The sequence below is a fragment of the Schistocerca americana genome, chromosome 3, assembly GCF_021461395.2.
Source record: "Schistocerca americana isolate TAMUIC-IGC-003095 chromosome 3, iqSchAmer2.1, whole genome shotgun sequence".
NCBI classification, from domain to species: Eukaryota; Metazoa; Arthropoda; class Insecta; order Orthoptera; family Acrididae; genus Schistocerca; species Schistocerca americana.
Window position 1 is genome coordinate 412,286,194 of NC_060121.1, and position 19,308 is coordinate 412,305,501.

Here is a 19,308-nt window from a genome sequence, read left to right on the forward strand (position 1 = left end):
CTGTTTTCTCGGTCCTTTCACACAGGTCACCAGGTTCTAATGACTTTAAGTGTGAGTGTGGATCTGGGTTATATCGGTTTATTCCCCCAAACCACCTTCCACTTTTTTACGAGGTGACTTACTTGGAACTTGCAGCCCCACTTCTTTACTGGCTAGTCAGCTGCTGGAAACCCTCTCGACTTCTTCTCCATTGAATAATGCTAGGTACAGGAATTTTTAGACTCTTTCTACTAATGAAATAAGTAGACATACAAACATTACTTTTCATCAGTTAATGATGTATTTGACCTCAATACACAATAAAACTCTCACTTTCCACATAAATATGTAACTTTCTGTAAGTCTCTTGTGCAGCCAAACATCAGAAACAAATTGAGTTACAGTTAAATGAAAGTTGGCTTAGATACCATAACATTTCTTAAACATGAATCAGAAAATAAGTCTTGCCTATAGCAAGCTTATGTCAAGAGTTTTTAAGAGTTCTTTTTCAACTGCCCCTGTTTTAATAAAAATAGTCAATGACAAAATAAGCACACATCTGCATATAAACTCCATGGTTCTTCCTTACACACTCACTAAAAGATCTATGGATTGCCTGACAAGAACTTGTCAATGCCGCTCGTACGCTGTGTCTACTTTCTTCCCGCAACTGATTTTATACCTGCACACACAAACACGTGACTTTCAGTAGGTAGGATTCTACCATCCCACATTCATATTCAGAATATCATGTGTTTGAGATGGTAGAAAGCTGATTGGTTCTAGAATTTACACAGAAAATCTCAAATCACTACAACTGACTTTTATAATACGCACATTTTGCTAGGACACTTATGCATACAGTATTGACTGAATAATGAAGAGGTGACTGTACTAGGAAAGAACACACAAATGACTGGAATACATTCAAATAAGAAAATACTTATCATTACCAAAAAAATACTTTGAATAATGATTACTGCCAAAAAATACTTTGTATAATGATTACCCAAGACAGAAATTACTACCTGTCAATTTACCAGCTAATCTTAGTGAATAACCAAAGTAAAGTAGAGGTGAGGATAAGAAAATAATTTACACTCTTTTTGTCATTTGCAGTATAAGTTGAGCTTAACTTGCTGCTTCTGATACTAAAGATTATTTTACAGTAACAAATTGTACAGAGGATGAAGGAACAGAAACCAATGGATTTAATTTAATATAATTCTGAAAATTCATGTCAGAGATAGACATACTACTTGCACAGTCATGTTGTGAATTCTACTCAATGTACTGACCAAACAGTCACAGCCATTCTAATAAATAATAGACATAATTTGCTCCACATGCATTAATGCATCTCCAAAGCTAGAACAACTTGTACTATTAATAATACTGTTACCTAAGGTAATTAAATGTTCATTGAACTCTTTTAATCTTATGATATTAGAAACTGTAAAGCCTAACTGTGCATTCCAGTTATTTAGTATTGTCTATTATTTTTATTTAATTGTGCTGTGAGTGGACGGTTGGTATTGGAGACCATGTGATATTTCAGACAATGGTGATGCTGTAAGATAACAGGTGATAATATTGTAATATGATAGATTTGATAGCTATAGCAATGTTGTCTGTTGTGGAGCTTAGGTGGGTAAGGTAAGCAATGGGAGGGGTGAAATTGTATGCCTAAAACAGAGTTACCCACAAATACATAAAGCGATTAGCATCTGTGTGAGTAATTTACATTGATATTTAACTTTCTATATTCATTAAACAGTAAATTAATATATTTGTAATTGTAGATGAATTTGAATTGTATAATGTGAAAAGGGCAAGAAATAATAAAGTATGAGATTTTCACTCTGCAGCAGAGTGTGCGCTGATATGAAACTTCCTGGCAGATTAAAACTGTGTGCCCGACCGAGACTCGAACTCGGGACCTTTGCCTTTCGCGGGCCAGTGCTCTACCATCTGAGCTACTGAAGCACGACTCATGCCCGGTCCTCAAAGCTTTACTTCTGCCAGTATCTCATCTCCTACCTTCCAAACTTTACAGAAGTTCTCCTGCGAACCTTGCAGAACTAGCACTCCTGAAAGAAAGGATACTGCGGCGACATGACTTAGCCACAGCCTGAGGGATGTTTCCAGAATGAGATTTTCACTCTGCAGCAGAGTGTGCACTGATATGAAACTTCCTGGCAGATTAAAACTGTGTGCCCGACCGAGACTCGAACTCGGGACCTTTGACTTTTGCAGGCAAGTGCTCTGCCATCTGAGCTACCGAAGCACGACTCACGCCCGGTCCTCACAGCTTTACTTCTGCCAGTATCTCATCTCCTACCTTCCAAACTACAATAAAGTAGTTGTGTCAATAAGCAATTAGTGTTCTGGTCTGTGCAATGTGCTAAAAAAATAATTGTGACATGAAAACATCATAATATATTGTGATAGCAACTATTGTGTATAGAACTGTGTAATGTATTTGTTTGAAGTATTTGAATATTACAAAAGACATTTGTAAATGATAACGATTCAGATATATGGATATTAATATAACTAGGGTAGCATGAAAAAACTCAGGATAGAGCATACAAGGCAGAGATCATGGTATTTTGCTGGTTGCAGTCATGCAGGTAAGGTGGGCTAAAATGGCCTGGGATCTACACATGCTTGAGTTCTGAGATAGAAACTTTACTGAAGCCTGTAGCATTATTCGAAAGATTGTCTTCAGTGTACCAGTTTGGGAAGTGAGGATCTGAATTTTGAAAATAGGCAACATAAAGTTTCATAATGTATTGAATTGTTTATTTACCTACAACTGCTCTGCTATAACTATTTCAGATTCCTTGTGTACCACTGTGTACAATATTCAGTTTGCAAGTTGGAAATTGAAATTGCACATATTGTAAATTGCAGTGACTGTGATATAAAGAACTGTTTCTTTGCCTGCAACTGTTCTGCTAGAACTACTTCAGATTGCAAATGTACCAATGTTTGTAGTATATATACACTATTTGATCAAAAGTAACACGACACCCCCCAAAACATACGTTTTTCTTATTAGGAGCATTGTGCTGCCACCTACTGCCTGGTACTCTATATCAGCAATCTCAGTAGTCATTAGACATTGTGAGAGAGCAGAATGGAGCAATCCACAGAAATCACGGACTTCGAACATGGCCAGCTGAATGGGTGTCACTTGTGTCACACATCTGTACGCGAGATTTCCTCACTCCTAAAAAACCCTAGGTCCACTGTTTCCGATGTGACAGTGAAGTGGAAATGTGAAGGGACATGTACAGCAAAAAAGCGAAAAGGACGACCTCGTCTGTTGACTGACAGAGACCGCCGACAGTTGAAGAGGGTCATAATATGTAATAGACAGACATCTATCTAGACCATCGTACAGTAATTCCAAACTGCATCTGGATCCACTGCAAATACTATGACAGTTAGGCAAGAGGTGAGAAAACTTGGATTTCATGGTCAAGCAGCTGCTCATAAGCCACATATCACGCCAGTGAATGCCAAATGATACCGCGCTTGAACAGTGGAAAAATGATGTGTGGACTGACAAATCACAGTACACAATATGGCGATCTGATGACAGGATGTCGGTATGGAGAATCCCCAGAAAACGTCATCTGCCAGCATGTGTAGTGTCAACAGTAAAATTCAGTGGATATGGTGTTATGGTGTGGTCATGTTTTTCATGGATGGGGCTTGCACTCCTTGTTGTTTTGCATGCCCCTATCACACCACAGGCCTACATTGAAGTTTTAACCACCTTCTTGCTTCTCACCGTTGAAGAGCAATTCGGGGATGACGATTACATCTTTCAGCACGATCGAGCACCTCTTCATAATGCACAGCCTGTGGCACAGTGGTTACATGATAATAATATCCCTCTAATGGAATGGCCTGCACAGAGTCCTCACCTGAATCCTACAGAACACCTTTGGGATGTTTTGGAATGTTGACCTCATGTCAAGCCTCACCAACCGATATCGTTACTTCTCCTCAGAGCAGCACCTGACTGGACATATGCCTGTGAGAGTGGAAGCTGTCATCAAGGCTAAGGGTGGGCCAACAGCATATTGAATTCCAGCATTACCAATGGAGGGCACCACGAACTTGTGAGTCATTTTTAGCCACATGTCCAGATACTTTTGATCACATAGTGTAGGACCATCATTCATAGCAAAGTAAACTTTTATGAATAAAGCAACAATATAATTCAAATAATTGCTAAACATACATTTCTCTGAGGATCATAACCTTAATTCCCTATTTCATTGCTTTTCTCATGACTTATATATCATATTTCACTGACTGACGTCTCTGCCCACCATAATAATCATTATTCACTTATGTAAGGGCATGATGCAATGGTATGCAGTGAAAGCCCTGTGCAGATGAGCGCGAACATAGCGTAAGTTTGTTTTTGCAACAAAGAAAATTATAATTTCTGACCTTACTATTTATATCAGTGTAAGCACTTATGTATGTTAAATAAACCTTTGTATATGTGAACTAAAATCTACGACAATGTCCAAAAACCAACTGATATATCAGGTTGTGCACTCACCCTCTGCTGAATTTGTAGCAGCAGAGTTAATATGAGACAAGGGTAAAGTTGCAATGCTTCACACATAAGTTTTGCACATGATTACAAGTATGGAGTTAAAAGAGGGCATTCAGAAGGCATTTATATGAAAAACATATGTTAATAATTTTGTAAAGTATAAAGAAAGTGAACATGGAATGACTAAAGTGTTCCAATGCCGTCACTCAAGTTAATAATAACAATAATAAAGAAATTATTATATACAAACTGTGAGGGATTAAAATTTGAATATTTTGTATAAATGTCTACATAATGTTAACAACAGATTAGAATTTGCCACTCTATATCACTAATACATACAGATGCTATAATTACTTTGTATAACAAACTTTCTATCCTCGTGCATTCAAGTCATGACAGAATGTGGCCCATATCTCTTAGGTGCAGTACTCAGTGGAGGCGGGAAGGGGGGGAGGGGGGGGTGGCAAATGATACCATGCATTTTGGAGATGGTGACATTATTACACAATCTTTACATGAAATCATATACAATTTCTACATCTATGAAAACTAATGAACTTATGATGAAATTAGGTGCTTAATACATTAAGCCAATTGATTTATGAAAGCATTGTTACAAACTGTCAAAGTATGTTAGACCAGATGTCAACACACACTGAGAATATGAATTGTAAGAAAGGATACAAAAAAAACAGTAGTAATAATTATAGAACTCAATGTGAAGATGCAGAAATCATGTCAGCATCGAAATTCATGATGCAATTACAGTATGTTATCAGTCTATTTCAACTGTGAATATCCCACAAAAATTTTATGTAAAAATTGATTTATTTCAACATACTAAATTGTTGCCACAATTGTCAGATTCATTCTGTAATCCATATCATGAAAGCCTATAACTTTCAATGTAAGTTTAATTATGTACAGCTCAAACAATACATATGAAGTTATTGTAACTGTAGCACGTTATATACACACCAGTGGCAGTAAACATATGAAGTCAGACCTGGAAGAGACTTTGTCATGAGAAATCTGTGCATGTCTTTGTAGAAATAAATAGGTAAAAGACTAATTCCACTGTGTCACTTATTTGACAATCTGTGTATCACAAATACTGTCTTGATAATGTTGTATATTGATAGCAGGCATTTCTCACAAAGAAAAGGTTATTCATTTACTGAACATCTACAACACCCATTTGATAAAGTGCACACGAAAAAGTTAAGTAGCCAAGACTATTCCCAAAAGCATTAACGCATTATACACAAATGCATAAAATGATTCCTTAAAGTCTTCTAAATTTCTAGAACACACAGTTTTCCCAAACAAAAATTTTGCCAGTACTTATGGCCCATCCTGAATAACAAAATCTAGTTTCCAAAATAACAGTTTGTTCATATGCCAGTCTTCAGATAGTTGGAGGGCACCCAGTCTGCAGTCTGCCCAGTCCTGGTCAAGTCAGTAAACATGCAACACTTACATTGAGCTTGGTGTTTGCTGATGCAAGAGCTACACACAATTATTCATCAAAACACGTGTATCAGCATCTTTGATAATTCATTAATGGTTACATCTAAAAGTTTTCAAATGATTTCTGGAACTCAAATTAATGAATATTTTGACTGAATTTGGTCGTGTCTGGTAGGAGACTGGGACTGGCATTTTCATTTTGATAAAGTGTTTGTTGACAGTGACAATTCTCATATGGAATGAAATATTTAAGTGTACTTTTGCTTGGTTAATTACCACAGGACAGTTGACAACAGTGATGTATAGAGTAACTATGAGCTGTTTTGTGCCACACTTAAATATTTTTTTAATGACTTGTTAGAACTAAAACTAATGATTATTTGACAGTGATTCATTAATTTGTGCTTCAATAACTCAACAATTTACCTGAGTATATCTGTCATTGACCTGGTGGTTGTTTGTGAGTACTGAGCAGATTTTATGTGCTAATAATCTTACAAAGTTGTAAAAGTGGTCATCATAAAAACAGAAGAACCCGGAGGATTACATATATGCAAAAAAGTGAAACCAAAATTGTGGTGTTGTGTTCATTACTTAGCAAACACCATCCAAAACTCAATCAGATTTTCAGCTTCATGACAGATGGCTAACATGCTACTAGAGAGGTGATGGATGAGAGACTACAAAAATCAGGCTGGTGAGCTTAAAACCTGGTAATAGATTTCATATGATGTCTAAACTGCAAGGCAGGAAAATTGAAAAACAGCACCTACCTGGTGCTGTTAAGTTTCACCGAACTTAGACAGTATGATACAGTACAAAGAATTGATGAAATTTTTAAATGGCAGTGAAGTTTAAAGTTAATGTGATAAGCAATTCATTATTGTACTGGTAGATTCCATGAATTGTGTGTGTATAAATAAATATTGAGGTTTGCTCATGGTTAAGTGATTGCAATTGATGAATTGTTTTCCACGACATGTCTTAATGCTAACCAAGTTCATTCAGTTTTTGATACCAAATAGTAATTTGTAATTGCATTTGATATTTTAGACTAGTCAAGTAACACTGTGTGACAACTGTAGCCATTATGGTTTCTTCATTTATTGGGCAGCACATATATCGGCACTTAATGAGAAACATTTCAAACACGTACTTTCATAGCCACAAAAAGATAATTTGTGTTACATGCTTACACAATGATCCTACCATTAAGGTAAATGAAAAAGCTGTCACCCTTACATGAATAAAGTTCTTAAATGTTATACAGTTCTTCTAATATTATTTGTTGTTTTAGTCTGTTTGCTGTATCCATAAATTACACAGCAGCATTAGCCAATGAGGGGTGCCAAGGCTAGGCTGACCAGACATCCTGGTTTTGCCAGAACAGTCCTGGTTTTCACATAAATGTTCTGGTGTCCCAAGAAAATCATTCAGGACACACAACTGTCCCACTTTTTAATCAAGAAACAAATTGTGTTATATAATATTTTTCATTTACCTAAATATTTGTGAACAACAAGTTTTCTGGAAGTAGAATTTTATTGGTTTAACACATCTTATGCTTAAAGATACAGTAAGAGATGTGTTGGAGGTAAAAGCAGCAATTACCTAGCCTCGCCTCTAACTTGTCGACTGTCAACAAGTAAAAACAAAACAAAGAGACAAGTAAAAACAAAACTAAAGGAATAATAAATGAGCATCCATTTACTTAAAACATTTCTCCCAATGAGACTGCAGCCATATAAAAGTTAATTTTGTGAAGAATGTGAGCAATGTGGCATGTGTTACTAGTGCTTATTGAATGTTGTTTGTCATGTATGCATGCTTTCCCTATCAGTCTGAAATCTTAAATGTATAATTTGTATATGATTACTGATTAGTAATATCACATAGTTTTTAGGATTAACAAATTGTACAGAAGTACCTAGTAAGTGACTAAACACTGCAGAAAATATATCAGTCTTTTTTTATTTCTGAAGAAAAGAATTTTATTTATGTGTAATGTACCTACATTTTCCTTTCCAATTCACAAAATGAAGAAACATTCTTCACATTCGTTTTTCAGCTGCTGCAACATCATAGGCCTATTGCCAATTTCAAAATATCATGATAACTGACAAAAAAGCTAAACATAAGTGTAGTAATTAAGTTAGATATGAAGTACAAACACAAATGTCCCAGTTTTTTCTCTGTGAGAGCCTAAACATATTATAGCAGTGATGTATTGTGACTGTTTGCAATATTTATGAGACAATAAATAAATATTTGCTCAGTAAATGTGTTAACTAATTTATTTTAATGAAATTACATTTAAAAGATTCTAAGAGTTTTACATAATAGGAAAAACTTTTGAAGAAACAAAATAAAACAACTGAAAGATGCACTCTTGAGAAGGGTACTGAGAGTCACATACTTCTCTCAAATATCTTGATTACTTAAGAAACAGAGCCTTTTTGTCTGATGCCTTGGAACAACATTCATTCAAACAGATGATCTGTTGCCGATAAGCTACAAACACAGGTTTTCCAATTCCAAATGCATGAAGAGATACTGGTACTCAAACTGTGCATTAACATTATGTGAAAGAGAAGCAACATTTACTGCACAAAAGAGTGTATAATACCATTGACAGGCTCATTACAGTCATTTTATTTTTGCCCTTATATCTTATGTGAAGCATGTGTGTACTTGACTGTAGCTGAGGGATAGTTATTTGAGCATTACTACCCATTCAGAGGGTGCAATCTGTATTCTTTTGCTTCCTCACTATCTTTATGTGGTGTGCTTATATGGAGTAATGTTCAAGGGATGCTTGTTGGATAATGGTCAGTAGAGCATAATTTCTTAGTGCAACAAATGAGAGCGACAAAAACCCTGATAAAATTCATTAACTATGTTTGTTTATAAGGCATTATTAATTGTTAAAATCAACCAAAGAAATGCATAAATTTCCCAGTGATGGGATATATGTACTGGCATATGCTAAAATTTCCCAGTGATGGGATATACGTATTGGCATACAAGTATATGAAGTTTCCCAACATCTCACTGTATTTCTCTGCCATTACTAAATAAATGTCTATAAGTTGATAATTCATGAAGCAATAATTTAAACTCATATAACAGAAAAATATAATTTATTAGTGAGTTTATAAATTCAGGCTAAGGGGAAGGAGATGATACAATCTCAGTTAAGTCGAGACAATGCTGACAACTGTAATGATAAGTGTGATATGTTCTATTATTTCATACTCTGTGCCACAGTTTTTGAATAATATTGACAAGTACCTATACGTAAAATACAAATTAAAACATATTTATTTTCATGTATTACATTTCCAGTTTCTGTGATGGCTGTAAGGGATTTTAGGTCATTATTCACACTTTTCTATGAAGAGTACAGAGTAGCTCAGTATCAGTTTCTGGTCTTTAAGATTTTGCACCCTGTATCATGAATGTGATTCAGGACAATACTGTTCCTGAAGATTCATCACAAATTTCTTTAGTATCTGAATGTAACTTAACAACTGTTACACAAAAATCTATTACCTTGCAACCAAAACAATTAACAAATTTTCTCAGTTTTCTAATAATTTATAAAAAAAAGAGTCATGTTTCTTATGTTAACAAAAATTATCTATTTTATATTGCTATTTTAACAACAAAATAATTTTGTCAGGGGTTACAAAGATGGGTAATATAAAAGGGCAAATATCTTAGCATTGTTTAGATTAACAAAGAAAATTTACCACATAATAAATGGAATACCTGAATAACTTTGAATTTAATTTACACAAGTAAAGGAAGCAAACAAAGATGCCTATAAAAAATGTTGTACAGGCAATGAAGCAGCAAGCTGGTCTCACTTCAGTGCAGACATGTGCACGCACGCACACACACACACACACACACACACACACACACACACACACAGTGGTTTCTTTATGGTACCATATTTCCATTCGCCTAAAATTATTTAAGGAAGCAATACAGGATCCAGATGATATGTGTTGTTCCATAGTAGGAGACTGGAGTGCGTGCAAGCTGAGACATTGAAATGGCAGATCAACTGCCAAATCAGTACAAAGTGGTGAAGTTTCCAGTGGAATTGAACACAAGTCACAGATTTGCACAAAATGTCATGCAAGATGGAGTACACTGTAAGTAAATTAGTAACTAATGGATACCAAGGAAGTTGGCTCTTGAGTACGGGCATGCACAGGATGGAAAGTCTCACTGCTCAGACCACTATGCACAAGATTATTATGTACGGGGTGAAGGAGATAGCTTTCTCAAACAAACTACAGTAAAAATATTATGAACAGGAATGTTGCTACTCACCGTATAGCGGAGATGCTGAGTTGCAGACAGGCACAACAAAAAGACTGTCACAGATAAAGCTTTCGGCCAGTAAGGCCTTCATCAAAAATAGACAACAGACAGACACACACACTCAGGTAAACACAATTCTCACACACAACTGCAGTCTCAGGCAACTGTCTGAGACTGCAGTCATGTGTGTGAGTTGCATTTGCCTGAGGGTGTGTGTCTGTTGCCTATTTTTGACAACGGCTTTACTGGCCTAAAGCTTTATTTGCGACAGTCTTTTTGTTGCACCTATCTGTGACTCAGCATCTTCGCTATATGGTGAAAAGCCACTTTCCATTTCATAATATTGTTACATGCCATCCTGGATTTCACACTGTTTGATTTTAAACTACAGTAAAAGACTCCTACATAAAGCTTTTGGTCACAGCCTTCATCAGTAAAAGGGAGACACACACAATTCATCCACACAAGCAAATACTTGCATGTGTATGAATGACCTGTGTCTCCTTTTTACTGATGGAGGCTGTGACTGAAAACTTTACATAAGTGTCTTTTAATTGTGTTGGTCTACAATGTGACACGTCTTCTTTACGGCAAGTAGCAATCTGTCTTTTCCTATATTGTTGATAATCCTACCTGGAGTGTCCATTGTTTGAAAGTACAGTAAAAGATGGATCAAGATGCACCATTATGAACCAACGAGTAAGAGGTATTTCATAGAGTGAAAGAATACTTTGTTTATTACTAAGAAAACATTCCTAACATAAGCATTCATAGGAAAGTCACGCAGATGATCTTTTGGGTAGTTGGGGAGCTAATATACTGGTGCAGTTCTTGGAGAAGGACAAAACTGTGATTAATATTCCTGCAGTAACATATTGTTTAGGCAGTTGAGACCTGGCATAAGATATAAATGCTAGGCACCACTCACAAACAGCACAGTTACCCTTTAACAGTGCACACTTCAGGCAGCTGGAAGTAAATAAAGGCACACAATGTGATCTGAAATTGTGAAATTGAAGGTCTGGAACTAATGAACATTTGGGGCTAAGAAGTTTGCAGATGTTGACATCTTGTTATCCACTGGGTCTTGGTAATATTTTATGCACTTCACATGAAGTGAATGTTGGCTCCAAGCACTACTGTTTTTAGAGTTCTACAATGGAATTGGTTGACACAGATATCTTTTTAATTTCTGTCCTAGATATTTCCATTCCCTCTCTTTTCCACTGCTGTTATGATTTGTCATTATCTTTGTGTTTCCTTGTCCCACAATTTTTTTTACTTAATTTGCCAAACCCTCACAAAATTCATTAGATGAAATGTGCATATATTGTCACTACTAAAAAGTAGAAGAGATTACAGTTGAGATCAAACTCATGTGATAGAGCACAATCTCTGACTGAACAAAAATATGGGAGGGAATCAAGTGTGGCCTAAATGAAGAAACTATTCCAGCATCTGACAAAATTTAAAGAAAACAAATAAAACCTACATCTGGATGGCTGGACAAGAATTTGAAACAAGATTCCCTTGAATATGACACAAATCTTTTAGCCAATGCACCAACTCAGTTTGTTATGTTACTGATTTTTTCGGTACTTGACCAGTAGTCCTAGGTAATTTGAGTCCTGGTGACAGAAAGGAAACTCAGTTGTCTATGAGCAGAATATTCTGAAAATATATCTCTAAATTTTTTGGTGTATCTTATGGTATGAGAACATAACATACTGCCTGTACTGATTCATGTTCTAGGACATGAGTGTAACGACTCCCAGGTGAGATAAAATTAAATTTTCTGAGGAGTGAAGACAAAAAGTTTCTGATTTTAGTTTAGTCATGACTAAACTATTTTGAGCCCTGGAAATGACGTGGACAATTCTCTGCAAACACGTTGAGACTCTGGCGAGAGAAAATGGTAATGATATGCGATTAGAAGAAATCAGCAAGAGATTTCTCCTGGTCTCTTTCACCTCAGTTCTCCAACTTCCTACCTACACATGATTCCCCTGTTAAGCTGAGCAAGTCAGTGGAATGGATAACCAACCCTCGTGAGAAACTGAGTCAGCAAGCAGGTGAGTTTTGGAGGTCAGTGGAAGACAATGGGGAACCACCACCGAAATTTTTCAATGAGAATTCCATGGCTGAGCTCAATTCTGAATTATCCAGAGCTTCAAGTCTCCATTGAGGAGGGAGGGGTGGGGGATGGGGGACAGAACTGAAAGAAATCATTGGACAAACATCACAGTGCAAATTATCACTGTGCATTGTTGGGCTACTTCAGATGGAAAACATGTTACAGTGGAAAGAGAAATTAGTGAGAATGATATTTTCAGGCTTAGTGATACTCACTGGAGAGGAAGTGGCCATTTCATGACCCAAGGAAAGACTACTTTGTACTTTTCAGTGTGTAGTGGACAAAGTAGATGTGGTGTTGTAACAGCTGTTCCTGGAAATCTGAACAGCTGTGTTTTCAGTTATGAACCAGTTATTGACAGGACCATCTCCATCAAATTGAATGCTTCTCCATGTAAACTCAACATCATCCAGACCAATGCCCCTATTCTGCAGCACTTGATGAGGAGGTGCAGAATTTCTAAGAACAACTGGAATTAGACCTCAGCAAAAACCCTAACAAAGAATATGCAATAACTCAAGGAGACTTCAATGTTGAAATTGGAGACACTGTCCAAGACACATACCTACAATCTGTGGTTGGACCTTATGATCTTGGTGAAAGAAAGGACTGAGGCAAGTACTCACTAGATTCACGTGTGGGTAACAACTTGACTGTCAGTAACACTATGTTCCAACATCACTCAAGATGACTGTACACTTGGATATTGCCTGGCGATAGATTTAGAAACCACATTATCTTCTTCCTGTTGCAAATATGTTGGTTGACTTTGGTCTTGGACTGTAAGACACTCCCTGGAGCTCACTGAGGAAGTGATCACAATTTGCTGTCCATGAAAATGTGGATAAAGTTCAAATTCACCAAGAAGAGTGGAAAAGACAACTAAAACTCACAAACAAGGAAGGTCTTTGGAAATTTGGTGAGCTTGCAAGACCAAAACTCCACAACATCAATCATGACAAAGATGCATCATCATCACAAACATCCGATTAAGTGAAGGAGGTAATTTCCTCATCACTTCAGACATCACAATGACCACTAAGTGCAAAATACCCTTAGACATTACAGTCCACACTACAACTAATTGAGGAGAGAAGAAAACTGGTCTCCACACAACCCACAATCAAGATAGATATAAGAACTTGTGCAGAGAAGTACAATAGAACTGCAGAAAGGACAGATCATACTTCATTAATGGTATCTGTGAGGAGACAGAACAACATCATAATCACAATCAAGCTTGTGATCCCTTCAAGAAATTCACTAGTTTCACCAGTGTATTTAACCCTCACATGCAGTTAGCAGGTGATGAGAATGACAATCTTATCAGACATAAAAAAGAAGCTGTTGCGAGGTGGAAACAGTGCTGTGAAAAGTTATATTCTGGTATTAACAGAAGTACTGAAAGTCAGGCAGTTGAACTTACACTGGAACCTATGATCTTATGCAGCAAAATAGAGAACCAATCAGCATTGGAGGAACTATAAATCTGCTGGTCTTAACGATATATCTGGTGAGAAGAACAAGGAAATGGGACAGGATGGTGTTGATATGCTGCAGCCAATATGTACAAGAATATGGGAAACTGGGGAGTGGCCAGAAGACTGGTCAAAGTCTCTCTTCATCCCCCTGCACAAGAAAGGGTCAGTCAGGAACTGCTACAACTACTGAACCACTGCTCTCATATTCCATGCAAACAAAATTTTGCTCTACATCTTGAACCAGCATTTGAAGCCATACATTCTGTCTCACACATCCACAGAAAAAGCAGGTTTTGTTGAAGGAAAATGCACTCATGAAAAGGTTCTCAATATATGACAAATAATTGAAAAATCATGAATGTTCTATGTTCCTGTCTTCATCTGTTTCCCAGACTACAGGAAAGACTTTGACTTTGTTGTCTGGGAAAAGTCATGGCAGTTACTTGCAGAGTTTGGTGTCCCACCACACTTGACTGTGCTGATCAGAAGTCTACACATTAATCACCTCGCAGCTGTATGTTCTATCCCTCCCCCAACTGAACAACATCTATGCAGAATATGTCATTAGGAATGCTCTTGGTGGCTGGATTAAAAGCATCTCAATTAGTGGCAACAACCTCTGATTTGCTGATAACACTGTGCTTTTAGTCAGCAGCAAAATGGTTCAAATGGCTCTGAGCACTATGGGACTTAACATCTATGGTCATCAGTCCCCTAGAACTTAGAACTACTTAAACCTAACTAACCTAAGGACATCACACAACACCCAGCCATCACGAGGCAGAGAAAATCCCTGACTCCGCTGGGAATCGAACCCGGGAACCCGGGCGTGGGAAGCGAGAACGCTACCGCACGACCACGAGATGCGGGCAGTCAGCAGCAAAGATGAACTTGCTAAGCTATTAGCAAAAGTAAAAGACATTAGTCTATAACATGGATTGGCATCAATCTCAGTGAGTCCAATCTTGTGATAACTGATTGAGGAGTACAGGTAGAAATCATTGGTCAATTAAAGGAACTAAAAGTCATCTATTCTTTCATCTATCTTGGGGCAACCAACTGTAATATGAGAAGCTGTGAAGATGAGATACGAAGATGGATCACACTACGGCATAAAGAACCTCACCTGGGTCTGGCAGAGCTTGTTGAAACACTCATGTTTTCTGTCTTCTCTTAGGGTTGCAAGACATGGACCCTTAAAGCCAGACACAAACAGCACATTAACACATTCGAGCTTCGGAGCTGGACACTGCACATAAAGTGGACTGAAAGAAGAACAAATGTGTCCATTATTGAGCTTCTCAATATCTCCATGTGCCTTCCTTATCGTCTCAATCAAAAAATTCTCCACATCTTTGGCCATATTGTAAGAGGATATGGAGAAAATCTAGAGAACATAATCATGGAAGGTAAGACGTCAGGCAAGGAACTGTGGGAAGAGTAGCAAACAGGCGGATTGATCAAATCAAGAGGATCTCTGGCCTTGGTCTTCAGCAGGCTCTAAGAAACTGGTAACTGTACAGGATGGAGACACTTCGTTCATAGGGTCACAATGGTTAGGAGTGAGCACAATGACCTGTGATGAGACTATTTTCAGAAAATCTGTTTATTTCACCCTTTTCTTAGACTGCAACAGTTATGACATCAGTCTGTTTGCAGATCCTTTTTCTTGTTTTCATGTCTCCCAGAATAATTCTCAAAATGCAACATTTCATTGCACCCTTTACACCCTCATTTTCTGTGTGGTTTTTGTATTAAAAGTCCATGTCTCAGTACCTGGTGATATACACTGATAGCAAACAGTTACTTTCAGACATATTGGAAGCTTTGTTTTGAAAATTCCATCTCATTCGCTAGAATAGCTCCATATTTCCCCTTCTGTTTATTTTTTCTGCTGAAAGTCTAGTTAGAAGCCATCATTTACCAACTTAAATAAACTCATTAAACAACTGTTTGACTGGTTTGAAAAATAAATGAACAAATATTATTTTCGCTGAAGGAAATAATATTTTCAAATAGCAAAATTTGAGCCAAATTGCTATTTATTAGACTACACAATGGCAACAACTGGTTGGCAAGATTCTTTTCAGATGGCTGGCCTCGAGTATCATTTATTATCAGCAAAAGCCAAACTTGTAAGTGTGAAAGTAATTTTTGTCTTGGTAGCAATGAAAATAAAAGCAAGGAAGGACTGACAATGTGCACTGAGTGACGTCACCAAAAATATGTATTTCAAAATTAAATAAATATTCTTTTTCTGTTGTTACTATAAAAATAAAGTTTTAATGTCCCTTTTCGAGTTAAAGTTTAGATGGATGGCAGACTTTTGTTAAGGTACTGTCTGGTACTACATGTCATTCAGAGGTAATAGTCACAGACAGGTTAGGATCCACTGTACCATGTGCATTTCTTCAAATTAAAATATGTATTTGTGCTTTTAAACATGGTTTGAATAATTAGCATTTCACCATCTTTCTTTGTATTTTCTCACCATCCATCAAACTGGAAATGCACTGTTACAGTCAAGATTTGTCTTTCATGCTGTACAATTTCACATCAATTTCAACATACAAAAACAAGCCAACACACAAACATTTGTATGTGACCCCCCGGCCCCTTACACACAAACACACAAACAAACAAACACACAAACACCACACACACACACACACACACACACACACACACACACACACACACACACAGACTTACTGCATCACAAAATATTAAATTTTACTTCCTTTACTGTTACAATTAGATTGCCACACAATTTCCTGTTCAGAGTTTTTTGTGGTCCAAAGAATTATATTACCACAAGATGAAGTAACTGACAACTTTTCATGGCTTAATTCAATAAGTAGATATGAATAAGGGAAAATATTGATACTTTAAGCATCTACAGATCCAGGACAGCTATCATTGCTTGGCAACTCTTCATAATAGCCGGATCGTGAGCACTTGCGTTGTAAAAATGCCAGTGCCCTGGAAAAAAAAGAAGAAAGAAAATATAAACAGCAGTAGACTGTATCTTGTCTTAGATGCATCTATAATAAATAATGAAGACAAATAATAAGCACACTAGACAAAACATTAGTCATCTCCAAGGGGCATGACGCTAATATCGTGCAGGCTTGATAATGGCCTCAATTCAGTGAGAAAGAGTGTCCACAACTTTCTTCAGATACGTCATTTCCAGCTGAAGCCACTCATTGCTGATTAGATCCCACTGATGTATCAAATTGTGGGGAAGTTGACTGCTGATAACCACCTATGGTTTCAAATAAGGCCGCCGTACGCGGTAGCCATGCAGTCTGAGGCACCTTGCCACAATCTGTGTGGCTCCCCCATCGGAGGTTCGAGTCCTCCCTTGGGCATGGGTGTATGTGGGTGCTGTCCTTAGTGTAAGTTAGTTTAAGTTAGATTAAGTAGTGTGTACGCCTAGGGACTGATGACATCAGCAGTTTGGTCCTATAGGAATTTTTAAAAAAAAAAAAAAAAAATCAAATAAGGCCGCTCATTTTTCATGAGATTAATAACAGGTGATTTAGTAGATCAACTGAGGCATGTCCGGTACCTGATTCTTTATCAGGAACATGTACTTGCAGATGACTGTTATCTTCTTGGAATTCAGGAGTGTCCAGAGCACATTCATCATAAAGACGTCGAAGAAAGGGAAACACTTGGCCATCAAAAACGATTATATAAACATCCTGGTTTATGTTCACAATAATGTGACTCAGTAGGTCCAAGTTACAGAACAAAAAGCACCCCCCAAAAACATCTGAGAGCCACCTCCAGCCAGAAATACACCCTTGACACACTATGATTAAGCATCTCACTGCATTGCCTGTGAACTCAAGCTTTTGAAAAGAGGCGTTATTACATCTCATTGGATCACACTACACACCTCCTGTCAGCTAATGCCTAGTTTCTGCATTACTTGGTCCAATGAAGAGGTACAGCTATGTTGTGGCTACAAGCAATGACCTTATGCAAAATGCCTGACTTTTGTTCACAGCATGAAGTTCTCTTCACAATGTTTGCTTGGAAACTGGCTGAGATTTATCTGATTCACTGAAAGTAGTAATCCCTGTTGAGTTTGAAATCAATTGTCATTGACAAACCATGACATGAATCTCAGGTCCCTAGCAATTACGATCTTTCACAACCACTGTTCTTATACTATGTTACATATCTGTAAGTGGCACTTTTTCTTGTGTATATCAATGACCTTTCATCAATAACATTACCAGATGCCAAGTTTGTATTGTTTTCCAATGATACAAACATTGCAATAAATAACAAATCAAGTGTAGTCTTAGAGAGATCAGCTAATAAAATATTTGTGGACATTAATCACTGGTTCCCAGCCAATTCTTTGCCACTAAACTTTGAAAAAACATACTACATGCAGTTCAGGACTTGTAAGGAGTGTCACACGAGTATATATCTAACATATGATGAGAAGCAGACAGAAGAAGTGGACAGTGTTAAATTCTTGGGATTACAGCTTGATAATAAATTCAACTGGGAGGAGCACTCCACAGAACTGCTGAAGCGTCTAAGCAAATCTCTGTTTGCAATGCAAATTCTGTCAGGCATATGGGATACAAAAATTGAAAAGCTGGCATAATACGCTTACTTTCACTCCATCATGTCATATGAGATTATCTTTTGGGGTAATTCATCAAGCCAAGCTAAAGTTTTCCGGGCACAAAAATGTACAATAAGACTTATATGTGGTGTGAACTCAAGAACATCCTGCAGAGGCCTGTTTACACAACTAGGGATACTAACTACTGCTTCCCAATATATTTATTCCTTAACAAAATTTGTGATTAGAAATTTATCACTTTTTCAAACCAAAAGCTCAGTTCATGGATCAATACTAGAAATAAGAATAATCTTACTTACTTTTGTACAAAAAGATATACATTATTCAGAAACACACATTTTCAATAGCTTTCCAGTAGCCCTAAAAAGCTTAACAACCAATGAAATTCAGTTTAAGAGAAGCCTAAAGGATTTATTGGTGGCCAACTCCTTCTGCTCCATTGATGAATTTCTCAGTAGAACCAACTGATTTTTTTTGTGTGTGTGTGTGTGTGTGTGTGTGTGTGTGTGTGTGTGTGTAAAGTACAATCTAACTTCTGCACCATTTCAGTGCAGTAATGCGTTCATTGTAAATAAGAACTGTAGTAGTTCTACTATATGTTTATTAGTTTATTACCTTAGAAATAAAAAAACTTTTTTATTTTAAATTCAGTGCATTAATGCGATCTTAGTAAATGAGTATTGTAAAATGATCCTTGCATATAGTT

General features: G+C 37.0%; 1 protein-coding gene across 1 annotated transcript in view; it reads right to left on the bottom strand.

Moving 5' to 3' along the window:
* Positions 1–501: 501 nt before the first annotated feature.
* The window catches only part of LOC124607281 (proton-coupled folate transporter-like), a 326,877-nt gene continuing 308,070 nt past the window's right edge, over positions 502–19,308 (bottom strand). The window contains exons 11-12 of the mRNA XM_047139560.1: positions 16,875–16,969; positions 502–661 (exon numbers count right to left, since the gene is read on the bottom strand). Of these exons, the coding sequence (XP_046995516.1) occupies positions 16,876–16,969 (94 nt within the window). The 3' untranslated portion in view covers positions 502–661; position 16,875. The remainder of the gene's footprint in view (positions 662–16,874; positions 16,970–19,308) is intronic.